This window comes from Apus apus, chromosome 16, assembly GCF_020740795.1.
Source record: "Apus apus isolate bApuApu2 chromosome 16, bApuApu2.pri.cur, whole genome shotgun sequence".
Lineage (NCBI taxonomy): Eukaryota > Metazoa > Chordata > Aves > Apodiformes > Apodidae > Apus > Apus apus.
In genome coordinates this window covers 9,302,874-9,319,403 of record NC_067297.1, presented here as the reverse complement: position 1 = coordinate 9,319,403, position 16,530 = coordinate 9,302,874, and the positions used below count along the sequence as shown (strand labels likewise).

The 16,530-nt window shown below is 38.1% G+C and overlaps 1 protein-coding gene across 2 annotated transcripts in view; it reads left to right on the top strand.

Annotated features, from left to right (window-relative positions):
- ADGRD1 (adhesion G protein-coupled receptor D1) overlaps positions 1 to 16,530 on the top strand; it is a 135,235-nt gene that overhangs the window by 92,465 nt on the left and 26,240 nt on the right. For both annotated transcript variants that reach the window (XM_051634361.1, XM_051634360.1), the window contains 4 exons: positions 1,657 to 1,810; positions 8,194 to 8,260; positions 9,225 to 9,291; positions 16,327 to 16,418. In XM_051634361.1, the coding sequence (XP_051490321.1) occupies positions 1,657 to 1,810; positions 8,194 to 8,260; positions 9,225 to 9,291; positions 16,327 to 16,418 (380 nt within the window). The remainder of the gene's footprint in view (positions 1 to 1,656; positions 1,811 to 8,193; positions 8,261 to 9,224; positions 9,292 to 16,326; positions 16,419 to 16,530) is intronic.

The window sequence follows — 16,530 nt, the reverse complement described above, 5'->3', positions numbered from 1 at the left end:
CCACTGTGGCAGCAAACTGGCTCCTACTGGTAATGCTTCCTTGGCACACAAACTCTACCTGCCTGGAAACCTTACTGTGACTTGACAAGGTGAGAGTCAGAAACATTGAAGAAAATGAACCAAAAAGTCTTTTCCTTTGCACAGACTGCACAAAGCAACCCTTCTGAAATTCTGTAGGTGTCACAGAAGGGATGTTACAAATACAGAGCAGAATGACCATCATCAGTGTGCTACAAGATGTGAAACTGAGATAGAGCTGGGACTCGTTCCAAGAGCATGTTTAAAATGTGCCTTTAACTGAAAGCAAACCAAAGAAGGTTATCTTGTGGTGAGATAATTGGCAGCCACATCTGTTCAATTGCTGTCTGATGAGCAAAACCACTCGTGGTGAGACATCCTCGAAAAGCAATTAGTGGGGAAAAGAGAATGTGCTGTGTGACTACGTGAGGCATGGGAAGGAAGGAAGGAAGGATTAGGTTTTCCTATAGTGAGGCAGGCTGATAGGAGACTTAGAGAAAAATGTAGAGATATCTTTGTAGAACAAATGAAGGAGAAGACAGATCTTAAGCTCAGACTGCATTTCCAGTAGCCCACAGTGGGCCATAAGGACTGAGGCTAGTGTAGACAGGACTCAAGAGGATGTTTTTACTTCTTGCTGCATTGCCTTAGTCGTGGCACTCTTCTCTTTTTGGACAGCATTTGTTTTACTTCAAAACATGTTATTATTTAAATTGGAAAAGATAGTCCAGTTTTCACCACATGGGCTCCCTTTATAGATGGTATTTTTTCATTTCTTAAACTTCTCTTTCTGCTCCTGTTACCAGATTCTTGATAGCACATAAAGGACTACAAAGGAGTATTTGAATTGTCTGTAAACATCCTACAGAGACTTTCACTTATTTTCCTTAATCACTAGGTGTGTTCTTGTCAAATATGTCTTCATATACAGCTGGTACATATGACTGTGGGAAATTGAGAATTCAAACAGGTGAGCAAACTAGATGCCCACCATAGACCAATTAGGACTCAAGAGCCAGTGATAGCTTGCTGTATTTTTTTTAAATGTCTATATTAGTATTGCTGATGGAGGAGCATAGGAGACACTTACAGAATTGCTAATCAGGAAAGACAGACAATGGAATACAGTGTAATTTAATTTATATGTTATCCTATTTTTAATACGAAAAATAGCAAAGCAGGAAAACCACAGAGAGGGTGGGAGACCTGTACCCCCACTTCTTTGTTTCTCCTGTATTTACTGCAGGTTCAGCAACAGGATGTCAACCCTTTAGTTCTGAGCTCTGAAACAGTCTATAGACTTTAGCAGGAGTATTGCTTCTACTATCATAAATACTCAGTTTGGATTTCCACATCAAATTTGGCAATGTTTGTTTTTTTGCTAAAAGGTAAGAGGCTTTGTTACTCTGAAGCTGACAATACTGTAGAAAAATTAAAATCTCTAGTGTCTTATTTTTTAAGACTGTTTTACTCCATTGATTTAGCATTTAGCATGTAAAGAAGAAAATAAAGAAGAAATATAGAAGAAAATCAAGAAGAAATATAGAAGAAAATCAAGAAGAAATCAAGAAGCAAACTGGAAAACCAGTAAGACTGCATAACAAAGAAGTAATGTATTATTTTTTGTTCTTAATCTAGGTGCCTTGCAAGATCTTGGCTATTCTCCTACATTTTTTCTTCCTGAGTGCCTTTGCCTGGATGCTTGTGGAAGGATTTCATCTTTACAGTATGGTGATCAAAGTATTTGGGTCAGAAGAGAGCAAGCACTTATATTATTATGGAATTGGATGGGGTAAGTGTTTAGTGTCTGCTTGCTTTAAGTCTTCTCACTGTAGGACAAGATTATGTTCAGAAGCATATGTAAAATTGTCACCTTATGGTCATAGTTACCTTACTGAGTGTATGTTTGTTGGATAAGACAGTTAATATTTTTTCTGACTGTAATCAGACTGTAGAATGTACATTCCCTAAACCTAAACCTACTGGAAATGCCATGTCCTCACTAGGCCAGATTAAATCAGATCCTTAATTACCAAATCAATAGCAGGAGAGGGGAGGGAGGGCTCACTGCAAAGGTATGTTCTTTTTTTGGTTCTAACTCACAGCACTGGCTTATACTATCTGTACTCTGCAATTCATACATAAAAAATTGGTGCAGTATCACAAGACCTCATTAGCTGATGGTTTTTTGCCTTAGATGATAAAGTCTGCACAGAATCTCATTTTTATTATTAAGGAAAAAAAAGTAAAAAAAAATAAAGTAGTCTTATGACACAGGAATCTCACAGATAACAGTTCACAGCTTTTTAAATGCAGTAATGGGAGTATAATCCATGTGCATATTGAGGACTCAAAACTGAGTATATTGTTCCAGGCTCTTCACAGCAGATGAAAGTTACTTTGCTTTCACTGTTCTGGCAGCACAGCAATGGTGCTTGACAAACCTTCACATTTAGAAAAAGATTAAAACCTCATTCTTTGAGTCAAAAGGAGAGATGTAAAAAGTTAGAAAAGGAATATCCATGTAATTACAGATAATTTCAAAATAATGTAATATATGCATTATCTTTATAACAAAAAAATTAATTTGGAAGCTGAAAGAAAACAAATCACTCCAATAATACAGACCTACTGAAGTCATAATTGGAATATTTAATACCTACTGGCCCCCTCCAGATCTTGATCATATTAATGCTCTTCATATATATATATATTTCAACAGCTGCCTACTTTTCCTTTTTTAAAATAGAATCATAGAATGGCTTGAGTTGAAAGGGACCTTAAAGATCATCTAGTTCTAACCCCCATGCATAGCCAGGGACACCTCCCACTAGATCAGATTGCTCAGGGTCCCATCCAACCTGGTCTTGAACACTTCCAGGGATGGGACTTCCACAGCTTCCCTGGGCAGCCTGCTAAATGTAGAGAAATCTGCTGATGTTAGAGAAGTTTCTTGTGAATTTATTTAATCCAGAGCTCACCGAATACAAATCCAAGTGGACCAAACCAAAGAAAATGTTCTCATAAGCCCTTGAGATCTATTTCTCCTTCAGAAATACTATTTTAAAAGCCCCAACAATTAATAAAATAATAAGAACTGGCATTTAATTCACTGGGGTATTTTCTTACAGCAGATGCTTTGATTAACTCAATTTACAATAAATAATTAATTGCCTTATGAAAATAAACTAATGATTTAGATGTGCTGCTATTTACCTTTGCCCTTTTTTCTGCCATTTTGTGTAAGGTTTGTTTATTGTAAAATAGCAGTGATTGACAAAGGAACTTAGAAGACAAAAGGATAGACATGGCATCTGACTGCAATATGACTACTACTAAATGTTGCACTTTGCCTCATTTTATTGCAAGATTATTGCTACGACTTGATTAGTAGTAATCAGCACAACGAGTACATAGCCTGTTGGTATATCACCCAATGGTTATTAAAAAGTCTCTTCAGGGTTATTTTAAGTTTGCTTTGGACAGTAATCCCTCAGGCTCAGCAGTAGGTATTTCTCATCAATATAGATGTACATACAAAATACAGGAGTCACCAGCAAGTAGAAGTTTCTGTATCTTGGCAATGCTCTTCTTGGCAAGGGTTGTGTAAGAAACCCAGTGCCAAGCTCTGTTTCTTAACTGTAGCAAAGGTACTGTTGGAGTGAGATAGTGCAAGACATCACTAATATAATATTAATACATTTCTCTATTTAAACCTTTCAAAAGCCTTTTTTTTTTTTTTTTTTTTTTACATTATTTTAATTTTGGAATGTGTGTTCCAACTATTGTTCCTACAAGGACTTAGGGATAAAAAAAGTTTTCTGAAATCCAGTAAACCTACCATGTTTCTGGGAAAGTAGTTTGTATTTGGATATTTTTTAAATATATATATAGCTTAAAGTATTTACATTTGAATAAAATACTAAATTTCCTTAATCATATCTGACATCATGTCTTTGCTGCAAGTGTGTTTAAACATCCCTGAAGTAATTTAACTTGGCAACTGCATTCCAAATTATTTATCTTTTGATAAGTATCAGGGCAATAGATGTTACTGAATAATGATGCTTTTAGAGAGAAAATCCCCATTGCAGTGTTCGCTACTTAAATGCTTAAAAGAACACCCAAGTTTGTCAGTTCCCAACTTTCTCTTTTGATAGCAAACTGGCACTGAATATTAAAATAAATTATTAATTAGAGATTAAGCCTCAGTGCTGCCTTCAGCAGCAGCCTGTGCTCATGTTCTGCAGGGTTGAGTTTGGGTTATTCCTTTGTGAAATTGATAAAAGGACAATAAAGGGAATATACATATATTCCATAAAATTCCCACATCGAAACAGAAGTTTTGCAAAGCTGGGCAAAGAGGCTAAAAAAATTTTGTCCTAAAATTATTTTATTTGGCTTTTAAAATGGGGTAAGTTTGGATTGAATGCAACTGTCAAAAGGAAGTAAAGCGTTCTTGTGCAATCCTGGAACCATAATAGATATACTTTTTCCAGTATCTAATAAAAATGACCAGGTTTTTATACTTTGGCTTAGCTAATTATTATACTGAATAAGATGGTTGAAAGAAGTTGAAGGAAAGAATGTCTCATCTCATGTCAGTGAAAACAAATAGTTCATTTCTTTGCCTGTCATTGAAGTGTGAATGCATTTGCCTTTTGTGCAAACTCTTAGTTCCTGGAATAACGACAAACCCCAGTCCTGAATTTAAAAACCTAGACCTGTCACTCTTATTTAAACAGAACCACTGGGCTAGATATATGTGAAAAGTTTGCAAAGTCTATAGTAAGGACAAGTTGAAACTTGAGGCAATAAGAGGAGATATGGACAAGGCACTCCCCGCTATCACTGATCGCCTAAGATCAGTGAGATTTCTGAGAGACATTAACTCCTGTAAAACGAATTCAACAGTAATCAGAGAGACAGGATATGGGCAGAGCTGATTGAAGTTCCTGTGATTATCTTTAGTCCCAAGGGTGCTAAAATTACCTCAAAGACTTCAGTTATCAGGAATTCAAAAGAAGAGCAATTTGAGGAAGGTGATAATACCCTTTAAAACCACCTTGAGACTGATTGGGGGGAAAAAATACTTTGTTGCCTTGGTGATTCAGCATAACACACACACACAGATTATTGTAGCAAAACTTTTTGCACCCACCTATTTGTAGGATGCTGATGATAGTTTGTGATGTTGGAGATCTTGCTGTGGCACTTTGGCCTTAACATGTTTCCCTATTTCAGACAATTTCCTTTCCTTTAGAGACTGCCTTAGACTGCAGATTTTGTTCTGAGCTGTCAAAAGACCTGAATTTCTTTATTTACTGTTGCTTGATGTAGTCCTAGGCTTTTGCATAGATACTATGAAACACAGCAGAAGACAATCACAGAACATTAGCTTCTACAAAATCAATGCGAGAATATACTTTTCCCAGTCATGCAAGGTAGATCTTTTCAGTATTTGGAAGGAAATATACTTTCATTTGGGTCTAATGCTTCATCTTTTTCAATAAATTGCACATGTAGCCTTTTAGAATTAATGTGCTAAATTTGCTTTGAATTGTCTGCCACAGAGTGTCTATTGTTAATACATTTCCTGTGCCAGGTATGAAGAGTTTTTGCCTGCTCTGCTGCCTGTATTTTGATGCTGAGCTGGGGAGGTAGCTTTAAATTATCTGGCTTGGGGAGCTGGAGAACTGGAGCTGCAGCAGCACAGGGCTCCATATGGATTGATTTACACCTTTTGAATTGATGCTGCATTGCTCTAGGACCACGAGGACATGGGTGACACCAGTACCATAGATCAGCTACCAGAAAGATGTGCAAGAACATTTTCATCTGGTATTATGCTCTGGAAGGCATGGTCTATTGCAATCATAAATATGGTGATTTGGAGTAGGGTTGGTGAGCATATTTGTAACCTCTGCTAACTGAGAAAATATTCAGATACAGTAAAAACCCATAGTGATAATTCTGTCCCGGCTGATAACCAGTGCCAGCACATTAACATTACCTAACTAAACTTCACAGCTCTTGTGTAACTATTACTGACAAAAGATTAAGCAAACACTCTTACTGTTGTGTATAATATATAATCCATATGAATTCTTCAGTCCATATAAAATCTTATGATCCCCTTAGGCTAAATATGTTTTCTTCTTTTAACCCTAAGGGATTTATTGAATGGTTGTTTCTTAAAGGGAAAATGCTCCAGTTTTACTGTAATAAAACTTTGATTCCATTGCCATCTACCATTTGCTGTATTGTTAATGCAAAGAAAAGGCAAACATTGCACTATAGACTGCAGACCATTTTACTCTCACTGACTTAAGAGCTCTTTTTATGCAGATGAGTGCTCTATGTTTCATTTGGGTTTTATTATCTTCCAAAAGAATTCTGTATTTAATTTTCTTCTTCACTGCCATATAAAATTGATAAAGAGTCATGTTAAATCCTTTCAATATCCAGCACTTGACTTGGAAAGAAAAAGGCAGCTGAGCAGTATAAAAAAAGAGCTAGTTGTACCACACAGGTATTTTTGCTTCTGTGACAAAGTCCTTGCTGTGGAAAGACAACTTGAATCAGAAGACAAACAGTGCAAATCAATGATGCCTACTCAGCAACTGAGGATGTGATGGGGAATGTGTAGACTTACCTGTGGGACTTTTAGCCCAGGTAGCTCACATACCCATGGCAGACTGAGTTTCAGCAGGTAAACTTATGTCTGTTCTTAATTGCTCTGTTGAATATAATTATTCTTGTTCAAATGTGTGTAGGAATCTCCCTTCTTAACTAGACAAATGTGAGAGTAAATGAAAATCTGGTCTTTGCTTAGGGCTTACACAAATATTACTTCTAAGGAGTTATTGCTGATTTGGAGAAGCATGGGAGAGCAGAATCAAGTCCATGGGATATTAAACTCCATTCTGCAGATTTGATTTCAAAGTCTAAGACTTAAACAATGCCTGAAGATGCTGCTGCTTAACTACTGAATATTTTTTTTATAAATACAAGGTGCCTCTAGCCAAACTTATTACAGAACAAAAATACTTCTTCAGAAAATTATAGTTCTGTCATTACAGAAAAATTTTACATAATTTTATGGGGAAAATTTTATTGGTAAGATTAAGCAGAAGTTTCTTTTCAGAGGATTTTGTAAAGTCTCATGCAGAAACCTTGAAGAATTTAAAAGAAAATTGAAACTTTAAGCTATCATTCATAATACTCTGTCTGGGACCTGGTTATTAAATTTCATTACCAAACCCAAACCTTCACATTATATTAAATCATGCAGGAATTAACAGACAATAATTTAATATTTAGAGGGATGGAGTTTTACTATATTTAGCGCTGTTGGCAAGAAAAAACCTCACTTCCTCTCCCTCTCTTGGCCTGAAAAGCTGAGCTGAAGTGGCACAGCAGGGTCTGGCAGTGTTGTGGACCAGGGAGAGACAGCTCCCCCAACAGCAGGGCTGTAATTTGCCTTTGTGTAACTCCTGTGTAATCCCATAAAGCACTCCTCTGCCTCCCAGGATGCATGCAGCACACTGGAACTGTCAAAACCCATCTGGAAACAGAGTCTACTTGAAACAGAGAAACCGTGTAGAGCTATTACACATTTATGTTAAAATGAGTCTTGGTTGGGCATGTGAGTGGGATCTGAATTTGCTTCTGTCTTTTCTTAACTGTCTCTCACTGGTGTGTGAGATGCTGTCAACAACTAAATGTTGCCGTTTCTGTCCTCTCTCCTGCTAGTCGTGCACCCCTGTGAAAGACTCAGCTTTGTTTTCTGGATTGTTTTGAGTTCTTGAAAGAGGTGCACTTACTTGGGGGGGGGAAATGATTAAGCTAAGGGTGATACTGCTCCACAGGATAGCACTGCTTGAATAACAAGAGACAGAAATTACATAAACAAAAGCCAGGCTGAAAAAGGACTATGCTTCTCAATGGAACTAGCACTAATTCAGTTTAATTGTTAAACTAGTGCTTTAAAGAAAAGTAATTTTGTTTATCTGACGTTAATTGATTAAAACATGGTATATTACACAGCTGCAGGAGGATGTTGAGTTAGACTTAATTCTAAAATTACTCTGAGCTGTTCCATTGTCCATGTGAAATGTAGCTGAACTTGTCTGGAAAACACACTAATACTGCCACAAACTTTGCCTTTTGCAGGCTGCCCACTGGTGATTTGTGTAATTTCTACAACATCATCCCTGGAAAGCTATGGAGAAAGTGGCAAGTGAGTATGGAAAAGTCATTCCAGGTGCAATAAGGATGAAAAATCTGATGGGGAGAAGCAATGGTAGATCTGTTAACAGGGCCACAGTCCTGCAAGATCCTGCTGAGGAGCAGTGGAGGCAGCCTGGACAAACCAACTCTTGTGTGGGGCTGTTCTCAGACCTAGAAGCTTCAGTTTTGTTTTTCACTGCTGAGGTGATGCACAAAAAGCTCCTGAGATGTTTTGCCTGTTTTTTCATTTTGCTGCAGAGGCACAAGGCCTCCTGCAGTGAGCTCCCTGCTTATTTTTCACAGAGAGAAAAGTGCAGGCCAAAATGTTTCTAACATAATGAGAATAATCTTTGATTAAGGGCATTTAATCTTTTGAAGAAAACTGCAGTTAAACATTTGAAGATCTAGAATTAATGTTGTTACAAATTTTGAAAACTAATTTCCTTTCTAATTTGTAAAAAGAAAATTTATCTGAGGAAACACCACAGGGTTCAGCCCTATCATAACGTAAGCAAAGGATGTGGTGAACTAGCTTGTACTGTCACTGCTGCAGGAAAGACTTGTGAAGTTGACAATGTGTTTCCCAGCCAGGGAAGGCAGGGAGGGCTTCAATTTGTCTCCTGCTACAATGACAGGACTCATAGCACTGAAATGAGTGCCTGAGATACAGGATAAAGGAACAGCAAATAACAAATAAAACCTTTCCTTTCATCCCATATTTCTGCCCCTAATGCTATTTGAAGGCATGCTGGGGCAGAAAGCTGTCACTGACTCTCTGCAAGATACAAATCAAAATGAGATCCTGCCTCAGATTCCCTGAGCACAAAGGAAAACAGAGCTTCTTATTGATGCTCTATCATATCTCTTGCTTTTACATTTCATTGGTCTTTTTGCACTCTCCTTTTTAAATTAAGAACATTAGTAATTACATGACTGTGTGTTTAATCTAAAATCAATCTGATTTCTCTCTGCAGCTGCTGGCTTTCACTGGAGAATGGAGCAATCTGGGCTTTTGTGGCACCAGCGCTGCTTGTAATTCTGGTAGGTAAACCCACTGCTGCTGGGTTTTGTTGCAGGTCTGTCTCAGCCACAGCAGAAGTAGCTGAAGGTCTCATGTCAGGCCTTGTGCCAGGCCAGTAGAACCAATTGAATGATAGAGATGAACGATCCAGAATTATTTTGTGTATTGTGTTGTGCATTAGTTTATTCACAGTAATTCTCTCACTGTTAATTTCACTTTTCTGAGACAAAAATACAACCTAAACTTTGGGTGATTGCTCTCCTGAAACAGCCTTGTTGGGACCATTGCTAACTGCATAGAATTGAGTAATCTTGAGAGTTTTAAGAATTCTGAGAAAGATCTCCCAAAAGAACAAACTCTGTGGTTTGTGTTTCCTATATACCATTAAAATCTGAAAGGCTGATTCCACTCCACTGGTATTTGAAGCTTTTGCTTGTAGAGGGCTCACTTTTCTCAGTAAAGCTGTGTTCTCAGGGAACATGATCATGGGCAGAGCTTGGAAGCAGCCAGCAGGAACGGGTTAAAACAATGACATGAGCTGCCACCTTTTGGGTGAGTTCTGGTGAAGCTAAAAAGCTGCATCTGCCTTTTCACAGTGACAAGGAATGTGTGCACTTCCTCTAGCTAGGGATTTGGTGTCAGGTAGGGCAGTTTAACTGATGAAGGCTATTCAGGCAAGTGTGCTGGGTTTGGGTGCTGTGCAGACACCTCTGCCAGCTCTAATGAACATAATCTTTCCAGGGGAGGGTGCCAGGTTCATGGCTTTGATACTGATACATTAATGCTCTGCAGCAATTTGATTATGCCTACACATTAAATTACAGTGAGTTGTAGCTTAATCACTATGCTTATTTAAGGTGTCAGAGGTGTTTGCAGGGATTAAGTGGGAGATTATTCCTCTTCAACACTGTTTCCAATACTTTAATTGATCAAGTTATCTACAATTTTTTCTGCAGGTTATAATGTTAGAGTGGCAGTATGAACATTACATAGACTGATTAGTGAAATCAGGTTGTCTTTAAAGCCTTACTTAGATTTTAAAGGTGTGAGCCCAAATCTAGACCGGTCTAGATGCTGTGGTGTTCAGGGTGACTAGATAAATAAGATCTGGACTACCTGTATGGAGTAGCATCAAAAGGAGCCACTGTCTCTACCTTGTACTTCCATAAGAAAGCTAAGATTCCCATGGAAAGCACAAAGAAACTTCCCCAAAATTCATCAAACAGAAAAATCCTCACAAATCCTGCTCACAAGCCAAAGAAAAGGGAGCTGTACTTATAGAACTGGTGTTTACCATTGCATCTCTATAACTATTTGGCAAGCAGAAGGTGGCTTCTTGGCTGACCTTTTCCATCACGGGCAATTTTACACTGCAGCTGAGTGAACATCCTAATATTTGCCTGGGAGACAGGGAAATCAACACCTCCTATAGGCAGCCTGGCCCAGCCTACTCCAGTATCTTCCACCCAAGATTCAGCCTCTGAAAAACTAGGTTACATAAACATATATTAGGAAAGGAACGAAATAGCTGCTATATTGATGTGGCAGAAATTGCCCCATGTTAGCAATTTAACCAAATTATTAATGACAATGCTGGAAAGTCTCCATGTAGGTAGGGCAGATTTTCTTTTACCTAAGTGAAAGCACATACAAGAAAATAAGAAATGTTGGTCACTGGTTTAAAGCTAGCTAAACAGCTCCAGACTATGTTCTAGTTTCTTGTAGACCTATACCTTGGACTTTGTCCATGTGAATTTATATTCAAAGATATGTAGATATTCGTGATTGGCAAGCAATTAATCTAATATGCAATGTCTTCTTCTCACTTAAGCACTTGCTTTCTGGCCATTGTTCAGCAGCAAAGGAGGAAATGACAGGCAACCAGTAAAATAAAATCTTTCCCAACTCCTGTCCAAGGATACGTATTAACCAAAACATGCCAGAGAGTGAAGGACTTACTCACCTGAGTGAGCACAGCCTTCAACAATTTGCATGTGTAGCTCCTTGCCAATGAAAGTAAGGGTTTAACTGGCTGGCTCTCACTTATGGTGTATATTTGTGCAGCTCAAGTTATATTCTTTTAGGGAAACAAATAGTTTGAGAAAGAGAAAAAAATGAGCTCACAAGGTTGATCCACATAGAGCAATTTATTAAATAGTCTAAACCCAGCTCTGCCCAAAATAGCAGCAACCTAGCTGACAAATTATTCTCTCTGGGCATCGACTGTGCTAGCTGAAAAATAAGTTAGTGCCTATAGGGAAATAACAGGCCTAAACATTGTGTGTGTGTGTGCGTGTGTGCCTGTGCTCTTTAAATAACAAATTGCTCACTAGTTGCGTGAACTAGTGTTTAGCTCTGAAAATACATCTCAAAAAGCAGTTTTTGACTACTTCCATCCTCTGTTTCTCTCTGCCAAGAAAAAGGATTATGTTGTGAAGAAAAGAGGGGACTAGGCAGATGCAGTGTACTTTTATTCTGCCACAGCCTCATAGGCAACAGGGAGCCTGAAAGTAAGAATGATGTGGTGTGAGCGTGACAGGGAAAAAATACTCACACGCTTTTCTAGGGAGTAATTCACAGAACCTCCCAGCCATGTATGGATTTCCATGCCCAAAGTTCTCTTTCCTTGGGGTTTGAGTCAAGGGTTGTGATGAAAGAAGTATTTTTTTTCTGTGGGTAGGTCTTTTGGCTTCTGCCTGCATCTTAAGGTTTCAAGACCACTCTCCCCCAAAACCACAACACTCCAGCCTCTATAACATCCTCCTAAGGCAGCTTTGCAAAATTGTAGCAGTTAATTTGAAAGCAAAACTCATCTCAGCCAAAGTGGGCCTGGGACATGTCTTTAAAGGAACAGAAAAACAAACCAACAACCAACTTGACAAAGCACCTGAATTTTTGGAACAAGACTTTAAAACTTCTGGCAGAAGGCTTTGTTTGTTGTCAGCCATCTGCTGCCTTGGTGTGTTTCCATAGATATGGCAGAATTAAGGAAATTCTGCAGAAAGCATCTGTGTCCACAGAGCAGTGGGTGTGCTGTAGACAGTGAGAACCCCTCACAGGGCTGTGGTGGCAAGTCCTTTCAATTGTTTTCCTTGTAAGTAGTTATTTTCCTGATGGTTTTTTACAAGTCTTTCCTATAAACAGCATTGTAAGGGAGCTAAATGAGTTAGCATATTGCTAACATGTGCTGCAAGGACATTGCTTTGTAACCAGTGTCTTCAGATGGGGTTCTGTGGAAGTTGGGTTCTTGTGTGTTTCCTTTCCAACCTCAAAGCTTTGCTCTGACATCCAGCTCTGACTTGTGTGACACTACATGCATGAATGTGAAATAATGTACACAGAATCTAAAATAACTCAGTTTAGTCTATTCCATCTTTAGTTGCTGTGGGGTAGCTAAGAGTGGAATCAGGCTTTCCAAAATAATTTTCCCAGATTTCCACATCAATATAATTTAATTGACTATCTGAGTCTGGAGATGCATAATACCCAGCAATGATTCCTGATGTGACCTTGCAATGGGCTGCAACAGCCACAACGTGCAGCACTGGTGTCATGATGTCATGAGGAGGATCAAATTAACTCACACCATGAGAGAGTACATTAACACTCAGATTGGAAGAGTCAGTTGTAACTCCCTGTACCATTGCCCAAAGCTGAAGTGGAGCCTAAAATAGTTTGTGGTTTTAGAGGGAAGCTGGTCAATGGATTTAATTAAGGAAATATGTTTTATTGTGTTGGTTTTTTTTGGTTCCTCTGTGCTGCCAAGGTTTTTCTTGGCTAGGATGCAACACACCACATCAGAGGGTTTTACACATGGGATTTCTGCACTGCACTAAAGAAGAAACAAAAATCTCATGAGACTTGGAGCAAATCTCCATGAAATCCTTGCAAAAAAGAACCCCAACAAACCGCAGGAAAGAATTTGTCTCACCGGATCTGGTCTGTCAGGCTTTTGATGGAAAAAGATATTGAAGGAGATCCTTTTTACTCATTTAACTCTCTTCCTGATCTGACAATTTTTAGTCAGATGAAGTCATCTCTACAGTGAGCCAGAGCTCCCTGATATCTTTGGGATCCTTCCATGGGCCCTGGTGGGCTTTGGATCAAGCCTGCACTAATGGGAACTGGCAGCTCCTGCTGACTTCACAGAGGCTTGTGAGTGCCTGGGGTTGGACAAGCTGCCTGGAAAGGAGTCCTGTGAGTTAAAGAAACAAGTGCTAATGTTATTAGCTGTATTTTTTTGAAAAGCAGAATGTGGCCAGTATCTTCAAGCAAAAACATTCAAAGTTCCTTTGTAATTTTAGGGCAAAATAACTGCAACTGTTAGGTAATCTGGCTTTTCAGAGAAGTAACAAATAGTAAATTGTCTTATCTAAGTGTTTATTCTCCTGCTTTGAACATCCTGATATAGATTAAAGCATAATGAGTGTTTCATCAACTAAGCATTCTCCTGTTCAAATCGTTGCCAAAAAAGATCACTGGAGGGACAATTCAGTGGCTGTATTTTGGTTTCCCATTAGGAGGGCAGTGGAAATACCTCCATGCTTTACTTACTGAAACATTAACAAAGGAAGACATTTGTAGCTAATCTGTGTATTTAGGCTGGATGAGATTACTCTGATTTCTCAAAAACAGCTAAGCAAAATTTTTCAAGTGGTTCAGGAAATGTAAATATAGAACTTTGGGACTTGAGTGTAATGGTTAATTACTAATTTTACAAGTACCTTGGTTTTTTTATCAGCAGGGAGATCACAGTGTTTCCTTCTCATGTTTTAAACATGTTACTAATGCACCCTGGAAAGGACACAGTCACACTGCACAAGAGAATGAGCTCAAGGCCTTTTAAAATTTCCACTTAGATCATCCAAAATACCTAGGAAACTAATTTTCAGTTTATTTTATATAAAGAAATTGGAATTCAACTAGAAATGCGAAACCATTTCTGCTTTAGAAAACCATCTAGTTTGTCTCTTTTGAGACTAATTTTCTTGCCTGTGCTGTTTTCACGACCAGATCTTAGGATCCATGTCCAGTCTAAGTGATAGTTTGCAAGATTCTTAGTATGCATTTGTTGGTGCCTATCATTCATACATTTCACTGACTTTTGTAAGATGTAGGAAATTCAGAATTTGAAGAATGAGGTGTAATTATATTTTTATTTAACATCTACTTTTTACATTTTTACTTCACTTGCTACTTTACTTTTTTTACTACATTTTATACTGTACTGGATTTTTTGGGGGAGCATTTGATTATACATTGTTTAGGCATAATTACTTATTTTTAAAAATGCTGTGCAAAAAACAAAATCTTGGTGTGCCTAAAAATAATTAGGAATAGAATAAAGCATCAGGATTGAGTATTTCTGAGGCTGGCAGGAGTGTGCTATTGTCTGCAGTCATCAGACAAAGGGATCATGGAGCAATTGTGCCAGAATGAACTTGAACTGTCAGTGAAACATCCACAAGGAAGTGTCAGATGGGGAGACTGATGTTTTGGATAAAAGACTAAAAAAGGCTGCTGAGAGATAAAGTGTCAGGGAAGAAGTTAAGGGTACAGAGAGGCATCTTCTGTGCAATTCCCATGAAAAGCTGGAGTAATGATGATGAATATTTGGTGGACATGCAGCAGAAAATTGGAGAGTTTGGAGAAGAAAGGAAAGTGTAAGTTAATCATTTTTTGCTGCATCAGTCAGCCTGCAAGTGTGTTTCTCAAAAATGCTGGTTACCACCTCAAAGAATTTATAAAATATATTAACAAAATGTGATTTTTTTGGGAATAGGGAAAATGATCCTAAGACCATTGAATTTCAGCTCTTCATAATATCTATCAACCTGATTGAACTACAAGTATTCTTGTAATTGTAGAGCTGTCAGTTCCACAGGGTGTTCTTAGAACAGGCTAAAAAGCCAAGGCAGAAATGAACTATCACAGCTGGGCTCCTACTTTATACCAGATGATGATCTGCCATTAAAAATCTAAAATTAAGAGTGGTCAGAAGATTTGAAAAATACCGAGGTATTTGAAAAATACCATTATCATCAAATATAAGCATTTTTAATTCACCCTTTCATCCTCAGAATTAGAATATTTATGCCAAAATAGAGTATGATTACTGACTTTTAACTGAGCAGCAGAACTGTTTTGATGTCTTCTCTTTCTTTTGGTTCTGTAGTTCAGAACAGTTTTGTTCTATCCTTATGCTAACCTGATGCTAAATACTAAGTTTGTAGTTGATGTGTAACTTTGGCCAGGAAGGGGGAAATACATCTTTCACCTTCACATTCTCTCTTCTCGTTTTTCTTCTTTAAACTCAAGGTCTTTGCACAGCGAGACAGTTTTTGCCACATTTCCTTTAAGTGATAAAGATTTCCTTCTCTCTTCATCTGTGACTCTGGAGCAGACTCTTTTGATAGCTATTTTCAGTGTTAGTCTGTTCAAGATTTCCTACTTTTCTGGTGGGAGTTCTTTTAATTTAATTTTATCAATGTTTCTGCTGGGCCTGGCATGGAAAAGAGTAGGGCTTTGGAAGAGCAGAGGTCAAGCTTAACTTATTTTCCTCATTGCCATTTTAAAATATTCTTCTAATAAAATTACAAGAAGACTTTGGTAAGAAATGGGAATAGTACACTGCAATGTCTTGTTTGGAAAGCTGCTTTCTGAAGACTGTACATGCAAGCACAAAACCAAAGAATGTGCAGACACAGGCCCCTGTTCACTGAAGATTTGTCTAATTTGTCAGCTGGTAGTAGATTATTAGGGTGTTTATTTGTACAGTAGGGATCTGAACTGCGAAGCAGTGTATCAATCCAGACTTATTATAAACAGGCAAGGACTATTCCTTAGGGAAGAAAAGCACAAGCAAGAACTTCCCAATGTGAGGAATGGGAAAAACAATTGACAAGGGTTGAACTGTACCAGTCCAAATTTGGAAACCTCTTTTGTCAAATAAATACCACACATGAAGCTCCTATTTTGTGTTGTACTTGTACAACAGTCTGCACCTTGGACACAGTCAGTACTTTCTTGACCAAGTCTTGTTCCTTCTTCTTCAGGTCAACATTGGTATTCTCATTGCTGTCACAAGAGTTATCTCAAGAATCAGTGCAGACAACTATAAGGTCCATGGAGATGCCAATGCCTTCAAGTAAGTTTTTCTCATTCATATTATAAGAAGTTAATAATCTCACACTAGCAATGTGATGTCATAGAGACCTGTATAATGAACTTCTCCCAGAACACTGCTACTGTTCCTCTTT